This window comes from Gavia stellata, chromosome 28 (genome assembly GCF_030936135.1).
Source record: "Gavia stellata isolate bGavSte3 chromosome 28, bGavSte3.hap2, whole genome shotgun sequence".
NCBI classification, from domain to species: domain Eukaryota; kingdom Metazoa; phylum Chordata; class Aves; order Gaviiformes; family Gaviidae; genus Gavia; species Gavia stellata.
In genome coordinates this window covers 1,434,115-1,453,622 of record NC_082621.1, presented here as the reverse complement: position 1 = coordinate 1,453,622, position 19,508 = coordinate 1,434,115, and the positions used below count along the sequence as shown (strand labels likewise).

The following is a 19,508-nucleotide window of genomic DNA, read 5'->3' as shown; positions in this document are numbered from 1 at the left end:
AAAAGGACTGAATTATTTATAGAAAAGAAGTAGGGGGTTTGCCTCAGTCTCTGAAAGCCCATCGCGAGGGAGCAAGGGGGTGCCTCTGGGAGGCAAAACGCAGAGGGAAGCAGCCCCGGGGCAGGGCCAGGCCGAGCCCACAGTGACAGAGAGGCGTCCCAGGCATCCCAGTCCCAGCCAAGCATCCAGGTTCTCACGGATTTGCCAGCAGCTGCCCCGCAGCCCTCTCCTGCACGGCAGAAGGGAGGTGCCCCACTCACAGCGCAGCAATGGCCTTGGCAGCGACACGGCGGCCCAGGGGCAGGCTGAGATCCGTGATGGCCAGGACAATTTTGGGACTGGACATGGTGGACACTTTCACCAGCTCCGAAACCTGCCCGGAGAGAGGAGAAACACAGCTGACTCACAGCAGCACTGGAGACACGAGAGCCAGGCAGCGGGACTCCGCTGGACATCCCTGTCTGTCCCATGGGACCAGCGCCCCAGAGCACCCTGCAACCAGGGAGAAGGACGTCATGGCCGCGGGACTCACCATGGTGAAAGGCATGAACTGGAGGATGCTGCCGCGGCTGCCCTGCTCCAGGCAGTCCACGCACTCCTCCATGAACCACTGGACGAACTGGGTGTGGGTGCCGGCCGTCTTGGCCCCCAGGATGGAAGAGATGAGCAGGAAGAGGTTTGCTGTGGAGACAGGGAAATATCAAAAGCCAGGCCAGCTCAGGGAGGCTGGGGGTGGCCCAAGCCTCCCGTGCAGGGGACAGATCCCCACCGATGTCTCGGCGTGGTGGGATCTGACCCCACGGCCAGGCCTCGCTGCCGGGTACCCCCCCGGGATCCAGCCCTGCCGTTACCTAGCACCCTGTTCAGTGGGTCCCTCATGCTGACGGTGTGAAGCTGGGAGGCGGAGAGTGAGCTGCTCATCGAGCGATCTGTTGGGGAGGAGAACATGTGTCAGGCTAGGGGGAGGCTGGAACAGCCTCTTGGACCCCTCAGCCGTGCCAACATGCCCACACTGGCCAGCTCTGGCCGTTCGAGCTCGCCCAGCCCTTGGGCTCTAGGAGGGCCTTTGCTGTGAGCTACCCCGCGGAGTGGGAGCGGGTTGGACCGTGGTCCTTGGCACCCTCCGTATCCAAACGAGTGCAGTCTTTGCCGCTCGGCACACCAGAGACGTGCAGCAGGCTGACGGTCTCTGCCGGGGTCACTGTCCCTCTCTGCCGTGGTGCGGGGAGCCCTGGCAGGCGGCACAGGCCCACACACGCTCCAGACACGACGGAGTGCGGCAGTCCAGGGAGGGCTCCACACGCTGCCACGGCTGCTCTTGGGGTGTGACACTTCGCTCTTGCACAAGCCAGATTTATTTCGAGTCTGACCAAGTTTAATGACATCTCCAAAGGGTAAGCGTGAGCGAGACCGTGAGTGTGCCTCCCTGCTACTCCCTGTTCAGTTTTAATTGCAACAGTGACTCGTCCCCGACGCTCCGCGAGGGCACAAGCAATGTAACGCAATGTCACGATCAGGAAAGGAGAAGAATAGCACTCTGCCAAGGCAAAGCGACACGCACGCTACACGTCCTGCGCACGCTGCATGCAGTGCAGCCGGCTGGGCGGAGCGAGCCAGATGTTCAACAGCTGCACAGCAGCACTCAGATCTCACTCTCAGGGTACAATTTAGCTACCAGAGCTGAGTTATGTCCACTGGACTAGCAGCAAATCTTGGGACAGACCAAGGGGATTTATCTGACCCAAACCGTGAAGCACTGCTGGGTGCTCCTGCGGGAGAGGGACTGGGCCATCTCCGGTCCAACGGGACTGGAATCTCCTGGGAAGGTTCTTGGGCAGACCCCACAGTACACAGCCACTGCCAAAATCAGCAGGACCCACCTTATACTGCTCTGAGGATGCTCACCAAAAAAAGAAAGCCCTCCCACACTTTTCTCAGGAATCACATGAGTTACGTTGCTGCTGCAGGAAGCAGCATTTCCACATCACTACAGCAAACAGCCCGAAAAAGTCCTGAATGTCACTGGAAAGAGGTGGGACTGCCTCAGAAGTTAAAAAAAGATAGCAAAATGAAGGGAAAAACCCATATTTCAACAGTAATGAAACCAACAAAAACCGCAGGTTGATGGATGTGTTGAAAACTAATAAATAACGAGTAAGTTAGGATAAGGGCATCAGGAGAAACAATGAGCAAGGAACATCCTGACTCACTGCCCAGGAGTCCAGACAATGTATGTGGGAGCCATGACAGCACCCCGCCACGGCTGAAGGGCACGGACACCCCCCCGGCATGTCCTGCCGGAGCTGTCGCAACCCGCGGCACCGTGCTGCGCGGACACAGAGACGTGACTGTAGGGACTCATCAGCTCCGCTCGCTGCCTTGTTAACAACAGTGGAATTTCAGGATTTAGCCACAGACATCAGGGAAGTCACCTCCTGCCACTCTTGCTGCAGCACGTCAGCTCTTCGGTCCTATGCAGACTGGCTGTGGGTGACAAGGCTCTAACAAAACCTCCCTGAGCCCCTCGCGCGTGATGCACTGGGTTGGGTGGCAACGTCACGGAGCGGAGGTGTAACCTCATCCGCTTTGCTAAGTTGTTCCGTGAAATAAAGAGCTTGACCTTCTCTAAATGCAAAAGCTCCAGGGTAACTCAGCAAGACATGCTCAAACACTCTAAATCTTCACCTGGCCAGCTTGGGAAGAGAAGCGTTTTTCTGCCAATCCACATTTCACACCCAGAAAGGAGCAGCGAGGCAGGACGGTGCCTTCCCCGGGAGCCACCCTCCCTGCCCGCACTTACTGGGGCTGGAGAGGATGTTGGAGTCTTCCTCGTTGGAGCTCAGGAGGCGCATGAGCTTGGAGGGCTGTGTGTCATCCAGTGGGAACAGGCTGATATAATCCTGGGGAGGGAAAGGGGGTTCAGCCCCACCAGCCCCTCTCTGAGGGGGGGATCCTGGCCCCCCTCCCCGGGGCTGATGACCCACCCTGGGCTCTGCACAGCCCCACGGCCCAGGACTACGATCCCCATTCACCCAGATCATCTCAGCCTGGGCCCACCACATACGGGCCATCTCATTATAGCCCCCCTTCCCCAGAAAAGAGAAGGGCAAACCCCGTATTTTAAGGTCAAAGGACCTCAGGCAGCCCAGAGAACCTGAGTAGGGAGTCTGGTCTCAGCTACCCGCTCCTCCTGCCACCATCACCGCCTGCAGACGCTGCCCATTCTTGCGCACAGAGAGCCCCTAACCAAACCCCATTCCACACCGGACTCACCTCAATATCCTCTCGGTGCCTCTTCTTCTGCCTGGCGGACGCCTGGCCCTTGTTGTGGGTGGAGTAGGAGCTCAGGGCACACCAGACGGAGAGCCTGGGGACAGAGCAGGGACACTGCAAGGTGCTGCCAGCCCACCCGGATGACAGTGCGCAAGCAAGGGAAGATGGCAGAGCCCAGCGCGTGCGCCAGGATGGGACATCGCAGGTCTCTTCTCATTGAGAGGCAGCAGGGAACGGGGCCCAGGACACCAACGTGTCCGCTCCTGATGGCATTGTGCTGGGGCCCGAGTGGGAACCGGGCAGCTGGGACCCCCGTCCCAGCACAGAGCATCTCCGCAAACAGGTCCACCCACCCCAAGGAGACAGGTCTGGGGTCTTACTTGGCCAGGGCCTTTCCCGGCGGGTCCATGAGAGTGTGCCACTTGGAGGAGTCCGTGAGCAGATTGGGCAGGATGTGGCCCAGCAGGGTCAGCGTCAGCTGCTGCATGTCCAGGCAGAAGATGGCATAGAGCAGCTCCACGGCCCGCAGCGTGTGCTCCTTCCGCGTCTCCTTCAGCAGCTCCTGCGAGGCAGAGGGCAGGGCTGAGGGAGGCACAGGCACGGCTGGGCCTGCCCCGCTTGCCTCCAGCGCCCAAGACTGTCGCAGCAGACAGCCCAGGCGCAACCAGGACTCCTGGGCACTAAGAGCGCGGGCTAGACTCAGCAGTCCTGGGCTCGACACCCAGCCACAGCGCTGGGGGTCGCAGCCACCTCCCTCCTCCACCCCATACCTTGACCAGGTTGTTGCAGAACCAGTAGACGCCCCCCATGTGCAGCAGGGTGTCAAAGATGTGGATGGAGCGGCTGTCGACCCAGCCCTTCTCCAGCACCTTGGTGAACACGCTCATCAGCACCTCCTTGATGGGTTTCTTGGGGGGCAGCAGGTTCCAGTAAGGGATGGTGTCCATGCCCGTGGAGGGGAACTTGATCTGCGTGGCCGTCTGCTGCAGGACATCCGCACACATGTGCTCCAGGATGGAGCTCATGATCACCACACTGCAGCAGAGAGAGATGGCGTCACACAGGCCCCGGGAAGTGGAAGGAGGGCAGGAGGCAGCACGGCACGGGGCCTGGTACGCTGGAGCTCACCGCTCATTGTAGAACTGGAGCGTGTTCTCGCCGTACAGGGGGGTGGCCAACTGCCGGATCATCTGCAGGGACTTCTCCCGCTCATCCAAGCCCAGCATGCGGACGTGGGCCACCAGCCAGGCCACCGCGCACACTGCCATGCTGCACACCTTCCCCTTGATGTTGTCTGTGATTTTCTAGGAGAGGAGATGGGAGCAGAGATAGATGAGCACAGACATGTGGATGCACAGGCTTTATCTCAGCGTCACCTCCCAGGACCACGGGCCCCGACTGCAGGGTCCAAGCCCTTCTCTTCTCCATGGGGTGAACCTGCCCCTGCCAGCCCCACTGCCACCAAGGGGGCGGTTTGGGGCACTATCGAGGGGCTAGAGCCACATCAGTTCCCCACCCAAATCATGAAGGAGCCAGCGAGTGCCACAGGGCAGGAGAACAGGGGACCCCTGTTCTGCTCAAGCCTTGGTCCCTCCTCAGGACGCAGTGCAGTGCGAGTGCCCCTGCTCTGCCCCACACCATCCTCCTGCCAGGCCCACCTGGATCGACTCAAAGGTGAGGACACTGTTCTCCCAGGCATTGAGGATCTCCAGGATGGCGGCTGAGATGCTCAGACATGCCTCGTGCCACTTTATCTGCCTGCCGGGGAAGAGAGAGGCAGGGGGGTTCAGGCACTCGTTCAGAGCAGCCACGGGGCCAGGGAAGATGGGGTGGGTGCTCCCCTCCGGGTCTGCACCGGCCCGGCAGAGTGGGCACACAGGCTGAGCTCTTACCCCAGCTTCATCTCGGAGGAGTTGTTGAGGAGGGCGACCAGGGACTCCACCTTGGTGGAGTCGGGGCGGAAGCAGGGGTGGTCGGGGTTGAGGATCTTCCCCTCCTCGGGCATGCAGGTCAGCATCCAGGTCTCGAAGAAGGGCACCTCACCTGCCGGGCTCGAGTCCGACAGGATCACCTGGAAGGGAACCAGCACAGGGTCTGCCACGCGGCCTGCGTACCACAGGGACCCTGCTGGGGACCCCCACCCAGGGGTGGGACCCCCACCCTGGGGTCTGCCCCACACCCTGGGGAGCTCATGGCCTGGGGAACAGCGCCGCCACGTGGCCTGCATGGAGAGGCAGGCACTGGTCTGCCCCCAGTAAGGCACCAGTTTCCAGTCTGTGGGCTGTGGTTTTCCGCCTCTACCAGGGCGCCACAGCCCATCTCAGAGCAGCGCTCCAACGGCGTCCCTCGGGGAGACGCCAGGACAGGTCCAGTCCCGAGGGGCTGCAAGTGTGGCAGCGGGGTCACTGCGTCCTGCCCAGAAAGGGACACTTGTCCCTTGCCCGCCAAGCTGTGTTCAGGGTCCCCAGCGCCGGGGCCAGCTGGCCCCCACCATGGGGTCGGGGCGCAAAGCCCAGCCGGCAGCCAGCTGGGAGGGCTCCCGAGGGGGGACACGAGCTGGGAATCCCGCACGCCGCTTCCTCCCTTCAGCTCACCATCACCCAAGGGACACTATTTTTGTCAAAAAAGTTTTGCACATCTGTCCAGCAGCAGCTGGCCAGGAAAGTCGCTCTGGGCCAGGCTGGGGGATGAGACCTCATCAGACAGGCCCGCGCACGTCCGCTCCAAGCTGCTTCCAGCCAGGACTCCCCCTCCCCGCTCCCCAGAGCCAGCCGGGCAGGCCCCCTCCCGCCCGCCTTTTGCTCCCTCTCCACGTTCCCGGTGTTTCGGTATCGTTTTGCCTCCCAACACACACAGATGTCGAAACCTGGAAAATTTTCATGCAACTGAAGTGCTATTTCCTGAGCGGGGCTGCAAGTTCCTCCTCTCGTGGGGGAGGGCTGACACTCAGCCTGGCTGCAAGGGCCCCCCCGGCCAGCCAGTGCTCAACCAGAGGGGCGATGCTGGGAGAAGTCTGGTGAGATCAGAGCCAGCCCAGAGAGGGTACGGATGCAGCGTTCCCACTGATACCACAGTACCGTAAAGGGAGCACAACCAAAGCCCTCAGGAAGGCTGCAGCCGTCCCTGCTCCATCGCCTGGCACTGACAGACCCTGCAGGGACGCACTTCTACTTGGCACCAGGTGAAAGGCACGGGGTGCTTTACCCCACGCGGCAGGGTGGCTGCGGGGACGGTGGCGGTGGCAGGCTGGCCACTAGAGGAGGCTGGCAGGCTGCAGCGCGCAGGCTGCAGCGCAGCTCGCAAGGTCAGAGCCCCATCCCCTCAGAGGACGCTTACCTCCGAGCCGTAGGTCTGGGCCACATGGCACAGCATGAGGAAAGAGATGTCGAAGAGCAGGGCCCAAACCGAGGCTGGTTTGCCTGAGGGAGGAGAAACAAAAACCTTGGGGATCTCCAGCCTCGGCAGAAGGAGGCAGGCAGGAGCCCTGTGAGCTCGGGGACGTGACCCTGCTTCCTCCAGGCAGCTTTTCTAACCCCCAAGTGCCTGTGTGCCAACGAGGGCTCCAGGGGATGTGCCAAGTGCCTCCCTCACCCCCATCTGCCTCCGCTCAACCCCCTAAAGCGGTTTTGGCCTCCTATTTGGCAGCCCCAGGCCATCCCCGCTGACCCCAGGCTCCCCCCGTGCCATGGAAGGTCAGAGCACTCAGCAAGTTTCATCACACGCAAACGCAGTCAGAGTCCTTATCTCGGGCTCTGTGCTGACGCATCACCCCTTCCAGGGAAGGAGCCAGGGCAGGGCCGGCTCCGAGGGGCCCCGTGGGCTGGGCTGGGAAGAAGGAGCTCTGCCCCCACAAGCAGGGAGCACCCCGCATTTGGGATGGACACACATGTGCCACACGTGACGGCAGCGGGTCCCCAGGAGCCCAGATCCCCACTGGCACCCGGCCACGTGCCCCTGTGCCGGGCTCCCTGCCGGCAGCCCCCAGTCAGGCCCGGCACAGCTCAGCTCGCTCTGGCGCCACAGCCAGTCCCAGCTTAATCCAGCTGGGCCCCACAGCGTCCCAGTATGTGGCAGCGGGGGGAGCACAGCTCAAACCACCCCACACATGGATGCGCACGCACTTACAGCCTTCTTCGTTGACATGCTTCGTGAATTCATTCAGCCTAGAGGGGCAGAGAGAGCTGCAGTGAAGCGTTATCATCACGTGAAACAAGCCTCTTCCCATCCCCAAGACAGGCGGGGGACTGCCCCTGCCTGCAGACCCCCTCCTGCACCCCAACCCAGCGCCCAGCTCTGTGCCCTGCGTGGAGGAGCAGGGCGGGCAGGGATCGAAGAAGGGCCCAGCTCTGCAGACACCCTCCAGCTCAGCAGGGACGCGCTGCCTCCTCCCTCTGCTCCCCTGCAGCAAAACAGGTCCAGCAACGCTGCTTTTCCCCACACCCACTCGGCCCAGCATTTGAGCGCGTCCTCTCGCCAGAGCCGGCTCTGTCCGGCTGCGTGGGGATCTCTGAGCACAGCCCTCTCCATACTGCAGCGGCACGACCCCCCAAACGGAGTGAGCACAGTGGGGCTGTGCACCCAGCCGGGCTGGCGTCATTCGAGCTGCCTTAGGCCCCCCTGCTCGAGGAAGCACATCACGCAGCCCCACACGTGCTGGTGCGTGTGCTCTAACCAGGACACAGGCGTCTGGGGACTGAAGGCGCACACACAGTGAGCACCCTGGATCTGAGGCTGTGCCACTGCTTTCAGTTCTCTTAATACCCTTAAACCAACCTGACTTCAATTCTCTGCCCTGTTCACACAGAAGCGAAGGAGTGGGGTGCTGTGGGGCGCAGTCTCCCTGAGACCGCAGCCCTCCCCAGGGCTCTGCTGGATCCAGTGCTGCACAGACACCGGGCCAGAAGCATATCCAGCCCTGTCTGAGGGAGAGCTTGGGGGGCTGCCCACTCACCCCAGCCTCACTAGTCACCGGGAAGGGTGTCATCCAGGTGGACACTCACTTGATGAACTTCCGAGCAAAGGATTTCAGCTTGCCCGTCGCTGCCGCCGCTGCCAGCAGCAAGTCCAGACTCTTCCCAGACAGCATGTGACCCAAGACCCCCAGCAAGCCCTCGGGGGACTTGGAATGATCCGCATCCATGGTCTACAAAAAAAACAGAGGAAAGAGAAGTCACTGGGGAATGTGTGCTACAGAGCAGCAGTAAAACTCCGGCTGTGGGGGCAGAGTTGATCGGCTGCCAGAGCTGTCCGGTGAGGCCTCGGTGAGCAGGGACATGCAGGGCCTGGGGGGGTGGGAATGGGGATGGAGCCCTCTGTGCTCCAGGCACCGCAGGGGACGGCGCAGGGGAGAGCTGCAGTGCACCGGGGCAGCATGACCAGCAGCAAAATATCCTCGCACGCTCAGCAGCGGTGAGGCAACCAGACTGACACAGGGATGGAGGGAGTCCCCGGGGACCAGGGGAGATGCATGTGGGGAAGTGGCTGACAGCAGGACGGGCAGAGCTGGCTGGGCTCAGGCTGCTGGCACTGACAACATGCCACCTGACAGCTCCTCCAGCTTCCTGGGAAGGAGGAGGGGAGCTCCTGGTCTCCACAGCAGAGCAGCAAGGCTGGGAGTGATTCCTCCATTCCTCCACTCCAGCGCAGGGGGAGATCAGGCACCTCCCAACCCCCTCGGTGGCCTAGTGAGACCAGTGCTGCTGGAAACAGGCTCTGGGGCTGAGGCCAGCCTGCCTGGCATGGATGCAGGCGGGGACTCACCTTCAGAATGTTGGTGACAGTCGGCTCGGCCCTCAGGATGAGCCCCGGGTTTGGCTGGATGTTGGCATTCTCTGCCGATTTCAAGTGCGGAGCGTGTTCCCTGTCCGCTGTCCTGAGGGATCCGCAAAAAAGGGCCAGTGAGCAGGAATTCGTCACCCTGCCTCTCTCCTCCCCACACTCAGCCACATCCCACCCACCTCCACTATCGGCACCCCGGAGGGAAGGCCACCACCTCAGGCCGCCACCAGCTGCCACTCCAAGAGGACAGACTGACTGTACTCAATCTGTCACTGAAAGCAAAGCCTCGTCCCTCCAGGCCGTGGTGTCCCGGCTGCAGGACAGCCAGCGGCATCACAGCTGGTCCTTTATGCTCCCCCCCAAGAAGGAGGACAGAAAGACGAGGTGCTCCAACCCCACTTGGTTACCCAGAGCTTTTGAGGGGGCTGTACCGTTTGGCAGTCAGGTTGTTCATGTTGGCCTCCGAAAGCAGCCCCTGCTTGCTGCACTCCTGCAGGAGCAGACTCATGCAGTTGCAGCTGAAAGAGAGAGGAGAGCACTAGCCTGAGTGACAGCATTCCTGCTGCCCCAGGCAGTGCCACAGGGCAGAGGGACTCCCGGGTTGCCCTCCTGGCCCTGCTCCCACCCCTCTGAGGATGCTGCAGGGCCAAAAGCAGCTCCAGATATCACCCGGCATCAACAACACTTGAATCAGCTGTCAGACGCTCACTGCCTTGCTCATTTGGCAGCATCAGGTCCTCAGGAAGAAGGAATTTGATCAGAAACTAAAAGTCTTGCCAGGAGCTGCCCCAGCACCCTGTACCACGGCTCCCCGCAGAGAGGACGGGGTTTTTGTGGCACAGACTGGCCACAGGCTCACAGTGCTGCAGGTCAGCCCCGGACATGGTGAGCACTCACTTGCATCGCTGATCTGCTTTGTCAAGCAGAGGGGTCAGCTTCAGCAGGAACTCGAAGGCACAGTTCACGTCCTCGGTGAAGTCCTGCCATGCACAAAGCCAAGCACTCAGCTCGGAGCGCTGACGACACGAGCCCACCTTCCCCTCCCGCGCCACCTTGTCCGTTAGAGGAAGGTTGTTGGGACATAGACCGTTTCCTACCCCAGCCACCCCCGTGCAGATTTGGCCAGGAACCAGCACCATCGTGACAAACACAGCTCGCTTGTGCACACAACGCAGCAAACACCTCCAATCGACGGCCCTCGATACTCACCTTCTCCCCTTGGGGATACTTCTTGAGTTTAACCAGGACCTGGGGGATCTGAAAGACACAGGGCACGGATGTGACTGACCGAGGCAGACCCCATTCTGCACTCAGGACCTCCCAGCAACACAGGCAGCAGGGGCCCACGTGAAACATGCCTGCAAGCACCTACTCTCCCAGCCCAGGGAAAGGAGCAATTCTGGAGCAGCCCGTGCGCCCAGGGGCCTTTGTCCCCCCCACCTCCCCTCTGCAGGGTCCTTCCACCATCACAGGGAGCCGCAGAGCATGGTCACCTCTCGACAGCCAGGCAGGGGACTGAGGCTGTGGAGGAGCCCAGCACGAGCCAGAGCATGTGTCAGGCCTGAAATTACACAAAGATCCCTTTTGTCTGGTACAAAGGAAAGAGGTGAAGCGGACTGCTCCGGGGGCTGCCCACCACTGAGCTGTGGGAGCATAGGCCCCGAGGCTGCTGTGGCATCCTTCAAAGGCTGCGATTTCCCCCACAACATCCCAGGAAAGCCACTCTGCAAATCAAAGTGGGGCTAGGCTGAAAAAAAGCCCTGGACAGCAAAGCTGATGCTCAGCAGGCTGCAGGAGGGCTGCCGTGGGCTCAGCCAGGGCATGGGGGGACCCCGAGGAGCATGCTGCGGCAGAGAACTAATTGCTCTGCCAGGGGTTGGCACTCAGCAGGGGACAGGCACGAGGGGAAAAAGCAGTGGCAGGTGGGGCCGGGCCCTACCTTCAGGAAGGTGAAAGCTGTCCACTTCAGCTCCTCTGTGCCCTCCGGGGACTCGATGAGGCCCACAAAACAGGCCTTCCAGATCTCCAGCACGAAGAGCGGGGAGGGGATGCGCTGTGGGGCACACAGACAAAAAACCTCGGTGCTGCAAAGGCAATAAAGGGCCTCCCCCAACCACAGCCAAACCCTGAACCCCCTGCGAAGGTGTCGATGGGCTCACGCTGCTCCCTGCAGCTGCGCCCATACCCTGGACCAGGATCAGCACAGGGAGGTACACAGCACAGAGCTGCAGCGAGGCCCTGGTCCCACGGCCCCCAGCCACCCTGAGCAAGAGAACAAGATGCCGCTTCTGTACCTGCATCCTCTTCACCATCATCAGCTGCTCCACCAGCGGCTGGGTCTCTCCCGTGAGGTTCATGGTCCCCTCCAGCAGCACCACGGCATGCACGGTGGGGAAGCCGGTCTTATTCAGCTGCTCGGAGTGGACTGAGAGCATGGTGGGGATGCTGGGTGGGAAATGACAGCACAGAGTCACTGGAGCCTTGCAGGGACAAATCCTTGCTCCTCCTGTCCCATCCTCCCTTCCCAGCCAAACCCCAGACCTTTGCTGTCCTGCATCTCTCTGGGGCAGGACAGCTTGTAGCTCCTGTGCCCTGCGGAGGAGCCTTTGGGCACAGCCAAGCCCCCGCGCCACAGCCCAGGCCCTGGGAGCAGCTCCGGGGCGATCCAGAGCAGGGGCAGCAGCTCTGGCGTGGCCAGAGCAGCTGAGGGATGGCAAGAGGCCCCAGGGCTGCTGGAGGAGCAACCTCTGGGTAAGACTCTTTTGCAGCAAGTCACCACTAGTCCTGTCCCCTCATCCTACCCCAGGGTCTCTCTCGATTCCCACCCACTGCCAGTGCAGGGGTCCAAGCTGGGAAGGGACAGGAAAGCAGGGAGCCAGCGTGGAGGGAGGCGGGAGGCTCTCAGCCCCCAGAGCAGGGCTCAGACCCATTTTACCCTCCGAGCCCGTGGAGACAGCAGCACAAAGCTACCTCTTGATGAGGGAGATGCAGTCGTCAGCCTGGCTTCGCAGCGGGGAGTTGCCGAGACTGTTCAGGTTCTCCCCCAGCTTGACAAGGGACTGCTCCACAGTGCTCCAGGAGGCTGGGGAGGGAGGGCAGGCGTTCAGCGGGGGGGGACAGTGACACGCTGAGAAGCCAGGCAGGCTGTCCCTAAGGCCTGTGGCAGCACAGAGGGCCTGCCAAGGCTGGGGTTCCCGCTGGGCCCTGCAGTGAGCAGAAGTCAGCGCACCTCTGCGAACCCAAGCCAAGGGTCCACGTGCCACCCAGCAGCTCCTGCTCCGGGCTCAGCCTGGCACAGCTTCTTTGCCAGACGCAGGCACCGACCAAAGGTGCAGGTCTGTGCCAGGCACGCTGGTGGAGCGCAGGACCTGCTGCGCGCCCAGGAATAGCTCACGCAGCCTTCACATTAATTCTGCTCCTCTTCCAAGGGCAGCATGGAGGGGAGGGGTCAGAGGGTGGCATGGAGCCAGGGAGGAGACGGTTACAGCAACAGGGCTGGAAGATGGATGGGCTTGGAGCTGCAGGGACAATGCGGCAGGAGCCGGGCAGGGGGAAGGGAGAGGTGGCAACGACATCTCCCCAGGGCCAGCAGCGACTAGGAGGAAGCCCTGGCAGTGGCCATGGGGAGACCGTGCCGCAGGGCAGGGCAGGGGCAGCGACATACACGTCTCCTCCAGCTTCGCGATGTGGATCAGGGCGCGGTTCTTGGTGCTGCCAAGCATCTTCTCCAGCCGCTCCAGACACATCTTCAGCTGGCTCTCAGCTGCTGCCTGCTCCAGCGTCTCCTTCACCTTCTCGGCGTAGAAGGCCGCGCAGCGCAGGAGCCAGTTGAGGGCACTCATCAGCGCCCGGCAGAGGCCAATGCACTCCTCTGCTTTGCCGTGGCAGCTGAGAAGGAGAGAGAAACGGGACCGTGCTCACCGTGGGCTGAGCTACTGCCCCCAGGGAAATCGAGCCACAGAAACAGGGCAGCCTGGGGATCCAAACCCACATCCCATGCTCCCAGCCCAGCGTGCCTGCCAGCTCCCGGCTCCTCTGCCGCAGATCCCAACCTGCTCAGCCCACGAGCATCCCCGCTGTGCCAGGGGAAATAAAGTCTCCCCCGTACAGACTCCTCTCTGGCCACTCTACTATAGGGAAGCTTTCCAAGCCTCTAATCAAATTATCTTGCTAAGAGAGGCTCAGCATTCATCAATGTGCTGCGAGAGGTGAACGCTTTCCCCTCCTGATGCAAAAATCATTGGGGCCAGAAGTTTTGATCAAATTAAGCAGAGGATCAGATTAGGTAGGGACTGGATTAAGCGGCCAGCTCTGCAGTTGGCCAGCAACAGCTCCCTGTCAACATCTGTGACTGATGCATATTCATTGCTGCTGCTTCATTTCATGTAATTGAAGAGCTGCTACCTTCAGCCTTCCTCCTCCTCCTCCTGCTGTCCCCCACCACATGCTCTCTGCTCCAGCCTCCCAGAAGAGGCTGTCACGGGTTAACAGGAAGATTTCCGAGCTTTCTAAAAAAGTTTTTGTGGCCTGAATTGTCTCGACTCCCCTGGGTCCTGCAACACCAGCGGAAGAGCACGAAGCAAAACAAGGCAGCTGCCTGGAACGCCTGGGGCAGCGCAGGCAGGACTGCGAGCACTGGCAGAGCGGGATACACAGCCAGGGCCCTGTGAAGCTGCAGAGGCCACACAAGAGAAACAAAATGCTCTGAGGGGACAGAAACCCTCAGGCCACAGGGCTTACACGCACCCCTATCCACCTGAGCCAGGCAGGAATATCACGGCAGAGGCGTTTATCCCAGAATAGGTGGGTTTCTTGCAGCTTCTCAAAAGCTGGTGGGGTTTTGGACTCCCTCTGCTCCCCCCACACTGGTACTCGTGTGGCAGCCCAGCCCAGGGCAGCCAGAGGGGGACAGCAACTGGGGAACGGACACGGAGCTGGAGGGGGATCCTGCCTCCCTCTGCCAGGGTGAGTACCCCGGGCTCCGCCGGGTCCCACTGGCTCCCAGTACAGCCTGGGGCCAAGACGCCAGGGCTGGAAGGGCCGCTCCGTACCTGAGGCGGTCGCAGAACATATCCATGATCTCCAGCAGCGACTGGACACACAGGTCCCGGGAGAAGTCATCAAACTAAAGCAGGAGAACAAGGAAGGATTTCAGATGCGGGCTGCCGGGCTCCAGTGGCTCCAAAAACAAACGCAACCCCCTCCTCCATGGGCTGGGCCAGGCGCTGCCGGCCGCCCTGGCAGCTGCCCAGCTCGAATGAGAACTAGGTCAGGGCTGTCTGACGGCTGGGTCATGCCCTCCCGGGGTTGCGGGAGGCAACCAGGCCATGGCAGCAGGGACGAGGCTGGGTTTTCTCGGCAGCCTCCCCGAGACAGCGGCGAGGGTCTGAGCTCCACTCCCTGACTGCTGCCTTGACACGACGGTGGCTCGGCGCCAGCCTGCGTGCCCACCTCCAGCTCGGTGGTGCTGGCAGCACGCGCCAACAGCCCGGCTGGCCGCAGGGCCGGGAGGGCGGTGGGCAGCAGAAGCGCAGCTCCCCGCCTCCTCGCGGAGCAGATGGGGCCGCCCTGCCGGGCCGGAGCTAGCCCGCAGGTCTGCTCTTGGCCCACGCTGATCTGAAGGAGGAAGCCTCAGCTGTCAAGGTCAGCTCTGTGCCCGAAACGGGCAGCAACGCGCAACCAGGGGAACGGCGATGAGCCTGCGCCATTCGGAGCAGACGCGCCGCTATGCTCGGTGTCAGCCGGCCGTACCTGGCTCTGCCCTCCCCGGGAATGCGCCCACCACCCCGGATTGATGCTGAGCCCCACTGGAGGGGTCTCCACCCTTGCCAGGGCCCTGCGGCACATTTACGGCACAGCTCCAAGCTCGTCCTGCGGCACCCCAAATAATGCCAGTATCACATAGCTACCAGCGCCTTTCTCCTCCCTCCCCCAGTAACCACAAGGAGATGGGAGGAAAGAAATTACTCTCCCTTAAATTCTTCCTTCAGATCAGAGGTCACCCTGACAAGGCTAGCGCCCAGGGAATGGGGGGCCTGACGCAGCCTGCGAGGGGCTACTGCTCCCCATGGAGCAGCCCCAAGCGCCAAATGGAGGCAGCTCTGTAGGCAGCTGCAGAGGGCTCGTCCCCATTGAAGCGGCACAGGGACGCTGAGCCGGCCAGCCGAGCAGGGCGGGTGGCTGCAGCCGCGTGGCTCGGGTGCTGGCAGCTCTCCCTCGTGAGCAGCGCTGCTTTTCCATCACCGGCTCGGGATCCCCACGGCACTGCCAGCACTGCCAGCCGCAGAGGGATGTGGTTTCCGGCAGCCGAGGCGTGGTTTACACGCAGGGCGCTGCGGGGCAGAGCCTGCCAGGACCCACACGACGGAGGGACGAGGCTTTCACACCCGCAGCCATCCCCAAAACCAGAGTGGGACCCGCCAGGCGCAGCAGCAGCCTCTCCCCAGCGGGACACGGAAGGACTCAGGCACTAATCTGCACTGTCTGACCGCTGCTGACTCAGCAGAGGATATCGTTTTCCACTTGACCTATATTTGGTGAGAGTTGTGGGGAGGGAAACGGATACATGGGTCACAGGTAAAGACAAAAACCTCAGACAGCACCTGTCAGAGCCGTACCTTGCTGATGGCCGTCAGCACCGTGGAATAAGACACCATCTACAAACAAAACACAAAATCAAAACAAACCCGGTGCAGCAGCGTGTTAGCGGGTGATGTTTGCCAGCGCGGTGCTCGTTGCTGAGGAACGGCAAGGTCAGGGCACGGCCCCGCTGCCTGTCATCGCAGACAGGGCTGGGGCACTGACCCGGCACAAATGCAAACAGACGTTTTTAGGCGATCGCTGATTTGTTTCACGCAAACTTTAGGCGATATTAAATGCCGCGCTCAGAAAGCGCAGAGCTTACAGCAAGCGTGGAGGCTCTTGGAGGGCAAGGATTCCCACCCGCATGCAGCTGGGCAATGAGCACAGGCTGTTTACAGAAACACCCCTGCCTTGGGCATGCACCAAGCCCTCCACCACCCGCCCAAGCGAGGCACAAATGGGAGATTCGGGGTGTCTGCCCGCCACCGACTCCGCACCCTGGTTTCTTTGCCCACCTGCTAATTGGGGCTGCAAGGCAACACCCAGCAGCGTCTGCAGCGCGAGGCAGGGAGGCAGCGTGGGGAGTGTCGTTACCTGGGAGCTGATAGCGTATTTCAGGTAGGACAAGATGAGTGGGTTCGGTGACGGCCCGATCATGGCCTGCTCGAGAAGAGCCTCTGCAAGCAAAGGAGAGGGGCCAGGAGGTCCCAGGTCAGCGCGTACACGGCGTGAAAACACACAGACACACGCACGCCCTGCCCTCATCCCACAGGAAAGGTGGCAAAGACAAACCGTGCTAACCACAGCGACTCTGCACCGCGCTTCCCTGAAATTAACTGAAACCTGCAACTTTCTAATCCCTGACAGCAAAAGCCAGTAAATAATTCAGGCAGTGCAAGCAGCCTCCTGCTATCTCAGCTCTCCCCAGGCACCCTGGCCCCGAAACAGCGCCTGCTGCTCTCCAAACACGTTCCCCTCCCTCCCACGTCCTGCCCAGGAGGCTCTCGCATCCTCCGCCGAGTGACTTTTGCTCTGGCACCTGGGGCTGAACTCCAGGCAGCCAGCCCCTCTCAGCTGGGACCAGCCCTGCACGTCTGGCCCTCCCTGCCGCCGGCTGGCTGCCTGCGCCGGCCCATGGATGCTGGAGGGGCTCTGCCCGTCCTATCTGCTCAGTCAAGCCTTTAATTGACCATTTGAACTACGGCAGAGTGCAGAAACCACCTCCCGAAAGCAGGCCCCGGGCTGCAGCACGGGCTGTAAGTAGGTCAAAGCACCCAAATGCAAGAGGGGAAGCAGCCGTTTGGGAAGTGGTCGCCCCAAAGACGAGGAGGAGCAGCAGCCGTTGCCGGATCCCGACCACGGGAGCGGGAGACTCCCTGGGTCTCGCTCAAAGGCCGAGGCCGAGGCCAAAAGCATCTCAGCTCGAGGACAGAAGGCTAATGGCAGCCTTCCCCTCCCCATCTAATCACGGAGTGTCAACACGAGCCAGCCACATGCTGTTACCCACTGCAGACGTGTCAGCATAGATTTGCTGGGCACCGCCGTGATCCTGGCAGCTCGTGCCAGCTTTTCCTCCTTTGTCGTTTAAATCTGAAAGGCATGAGCTTGGGAAAGGACAGCTCTAGGGCTGCAGCAAGGGAGGCAGCGAGCACTCCGGAGGCAGCAGTTTTTACAGCCATCAGGATCTTCGGAACAGCCTCCCTGTGTGGCCACAACAACGCTTGCGCTGCCCAGGATGGCGTCGGTGTCAGCATCCTCCCTTTCAAGCCCCCCTTTTGCAGCAGGGAAAAAGGGACCTGGCTCCCTCCCTGTCCTTGCAGAGGGGCTGCCCTACAATGAAGCTCGGGCTAACGAGCCTTTCCCTGGCTAAGACTTGGCCAGGAGAAACCTGTTTCTACAGAAATCATAGGGACTCATTATCTCTGGTTCTGCTTTCGGGGATACGCAGATGGCCCCACGCCAAGTGCCCCACGGGCCGTGCTGCCTCAGCGAGCGGAGCAGGAGCGGGTCCCGCCGGGCTGGGAACAGGCACCAGGGAGCCCCGGGGACCAGCTGGCCGGCGGCAGGGCTGGCCCTCGAGCCAACCGCCCCCCACATCCCCCAGCGCTGCGCTCACAGCCCCCACTCCTCTGGCCGTGCCAACCCCCCGAGCAAATCTGTCACCCCACTGCCACAGCCAGGCCCCACAGCTCCAGCTTGGCTCCTCCAGCCCCACATCACTGTGGGGCTGGGAATGTCCATGCGCTGACCCCGTCGTGGGCCTCAGCAGGAGGGGGACAAAGCCAGCCTAAGGAGTTCAGCTGTGAGGACGTGGTTTGACAAAACCCACCATCACGGGCCAGACACTGACAGAAAAAAACACTGGTAGGATGGAGGGAGGAAAAAAAGACCCGCCGGGGAAAGGTCCCCCCCTCAGTGGGGCGAGGAGCGCTGCTGCCTGCACCGGGGCTATTTCCCTTTAAATCCCCTGGTGCAGCAATCCTCGAGCAGCGCTCTGTTTATTTATCCAGGGCTTGCAAACACGCGCTCGCTGCACAGGGAAAAAAAACCCTAGCAACAAGTTTCTATAATTAGCATAAAAGCCTGGCAAATCTTTAAACCGTGGAGCTCAGCAGGTAGCAGCGTTTGGCAGCATTTGTGTTAAACGCCCTTGAGTAGGGACGGGAAAAGAAACCCTAATAACCGGGGGCGGGAAGCAGCCTTCGGAGCGGCACCTGGCTCCTTCGCAGCGCTCTTCGTTCCCTTGGCTAGACACGTTGATGAGGCAGATGGGGTCATTATCCCCTCTCGGTGGGGGAAACCGAGGCAGCTAGCGGGAACCTGTGTGCAGCCGGGTGGTGAGCGGCGTTGGGGCAGAGCGTCGCAATCCCGGAGATCTGCGTCAGCAGCGTTTCGGCACGTGTCGCTGCAGCCAGCGGTGATCCCAGCCCTGCCAGGCCAGCCCTCCACCGTAGGCTGAGCTTTAGGCCAGCTTAACCACGGGTCCGTCTGTGGGCCAGACAACAGGACCACCCTGGGCAGCACCCGAGCAAGCAGCCCCAAAGCAGAAAGCCCCATCCTTCCCGCTCCTGCGCCCCTGCTCTGCCCCCAGCCACCTCCATCCCCCACGGCTCCCCCCAGCCCCACGTCCCCGGACCTGCCAGGTTGAGGATGTCCCAGGTGGCTCCACGAGGGAAGAACCGCTTCATATTTATGGCCCACTGATAGTCGCTCCATCGCTCCTTCCAGGCCTGCAGGATGGCCTGCTTCAGGTTCACCACCTTCATGGCCGCGCTCTGCAGAGGCAGGGTATCAGGGCGAGGGCTGACAGGCTTTTGGGGAAGGGGGTAAGGATTCCTGACACCCACCCACACCCCCCGGGGAAAGGCAGAGGGGTCTGGGGGGCAGCGGGGCCCAGCGGCTCCTGAGGGGAAGGGGAAGGAGAGGCCGCGGCTTGCGGCCTGGCACCCCCCCAGGGCGGGGTGGGGGGGCTCCGGGGCCGGTCCCCGCACCGGAGGTGCGGGGACCGGCCCCGGAGCCCCCCCACCCCCGCCGGTCCCCGCCGCCCCTCACCTTCGCCTCCCACGGCGGCGGCCGGCGAACGCTTCCCTCAGCGCCTGGGCACCGCCATGGTGGCACCCACCAGCAAACCGAGCGCTGATTGGACGGCGGGGCGCGGCGGGGAGGCGCGGGGGCTGCTGGGAAGTGTAGTTCGGAAGGGGCGGGGGTGGGGGTGTGAGCATGTGAGTGTGCAAAGGTGGGTGTGCAAACACGGCTGGGCACGTGGAAATGGGTGTGCATGCAGATGCATGCATGCATGTGCCAGGGTGCATGTGTGTGTGTAGGTGCACGTGTGCGCGTATGTGTATGCACACGTGTGAGCGCAGGTGCGCATG

At 61.8% G+C, this 19,508-nt stretch overlaps 1 protein-coding gene across 1 annotated transcript; it reads right to left on the bottom strand.

Annotated features, from left to right (window-relative positions):
• Nucleotides 1-19,214, bottom strand: MED24 (mediator complex subunit 24). The gene is made up of 26 exons (XM_059830438.1): nucleotides 19,186-19,214; nucleotides 18,770-18,908; nucleotides 16,228-16,310; nucleotides 15,669-15,707; nucleotides 14,103-14,176; nucleotides 12,716-12,939; nucleotides 12,022-12,133; nucleotides 11,346-11,496; nucleotides 10,991-11,104; nucleotides 10,261-10,308; nucleotides 9,949-10,031; nucleotides 9,483-9,569; nucleotides 9,034-9,145; nucleotides 8,274-8,416; nucleotides 7,399-7,436; nucleotides 6,610-6,692; nucleotides 5,166-5,344; nucleotides 4,932-5,031; nucleotides 4,402-4,577; nucleotides 4,044-4,308; nucleotides 3,654-3,835; nucleotides 3,274-3,367; nucleotides 2,801-2,900; nucleotides 852-929; nucleotides 533-681; nucleotides 1-373 (listed from the first exon to the last, which is right to left on the bottom strand). The coding sequence occupies exons 2-26, from the start codon at nucleotides 18,897-18,899 to the stop codon at nucleotides 257-259; spliced, it is 2,961 nt and encodes a 986-aa protein (XP_059686421.1). The 5' UTR covers nucleotides 18,900-18,908; nucleotides 19,186-19,214; the 3' UTR covers nucleotides 1-256.
• Nucleotides 19,215-19,508: the final 294 nt, after the last annotated feature.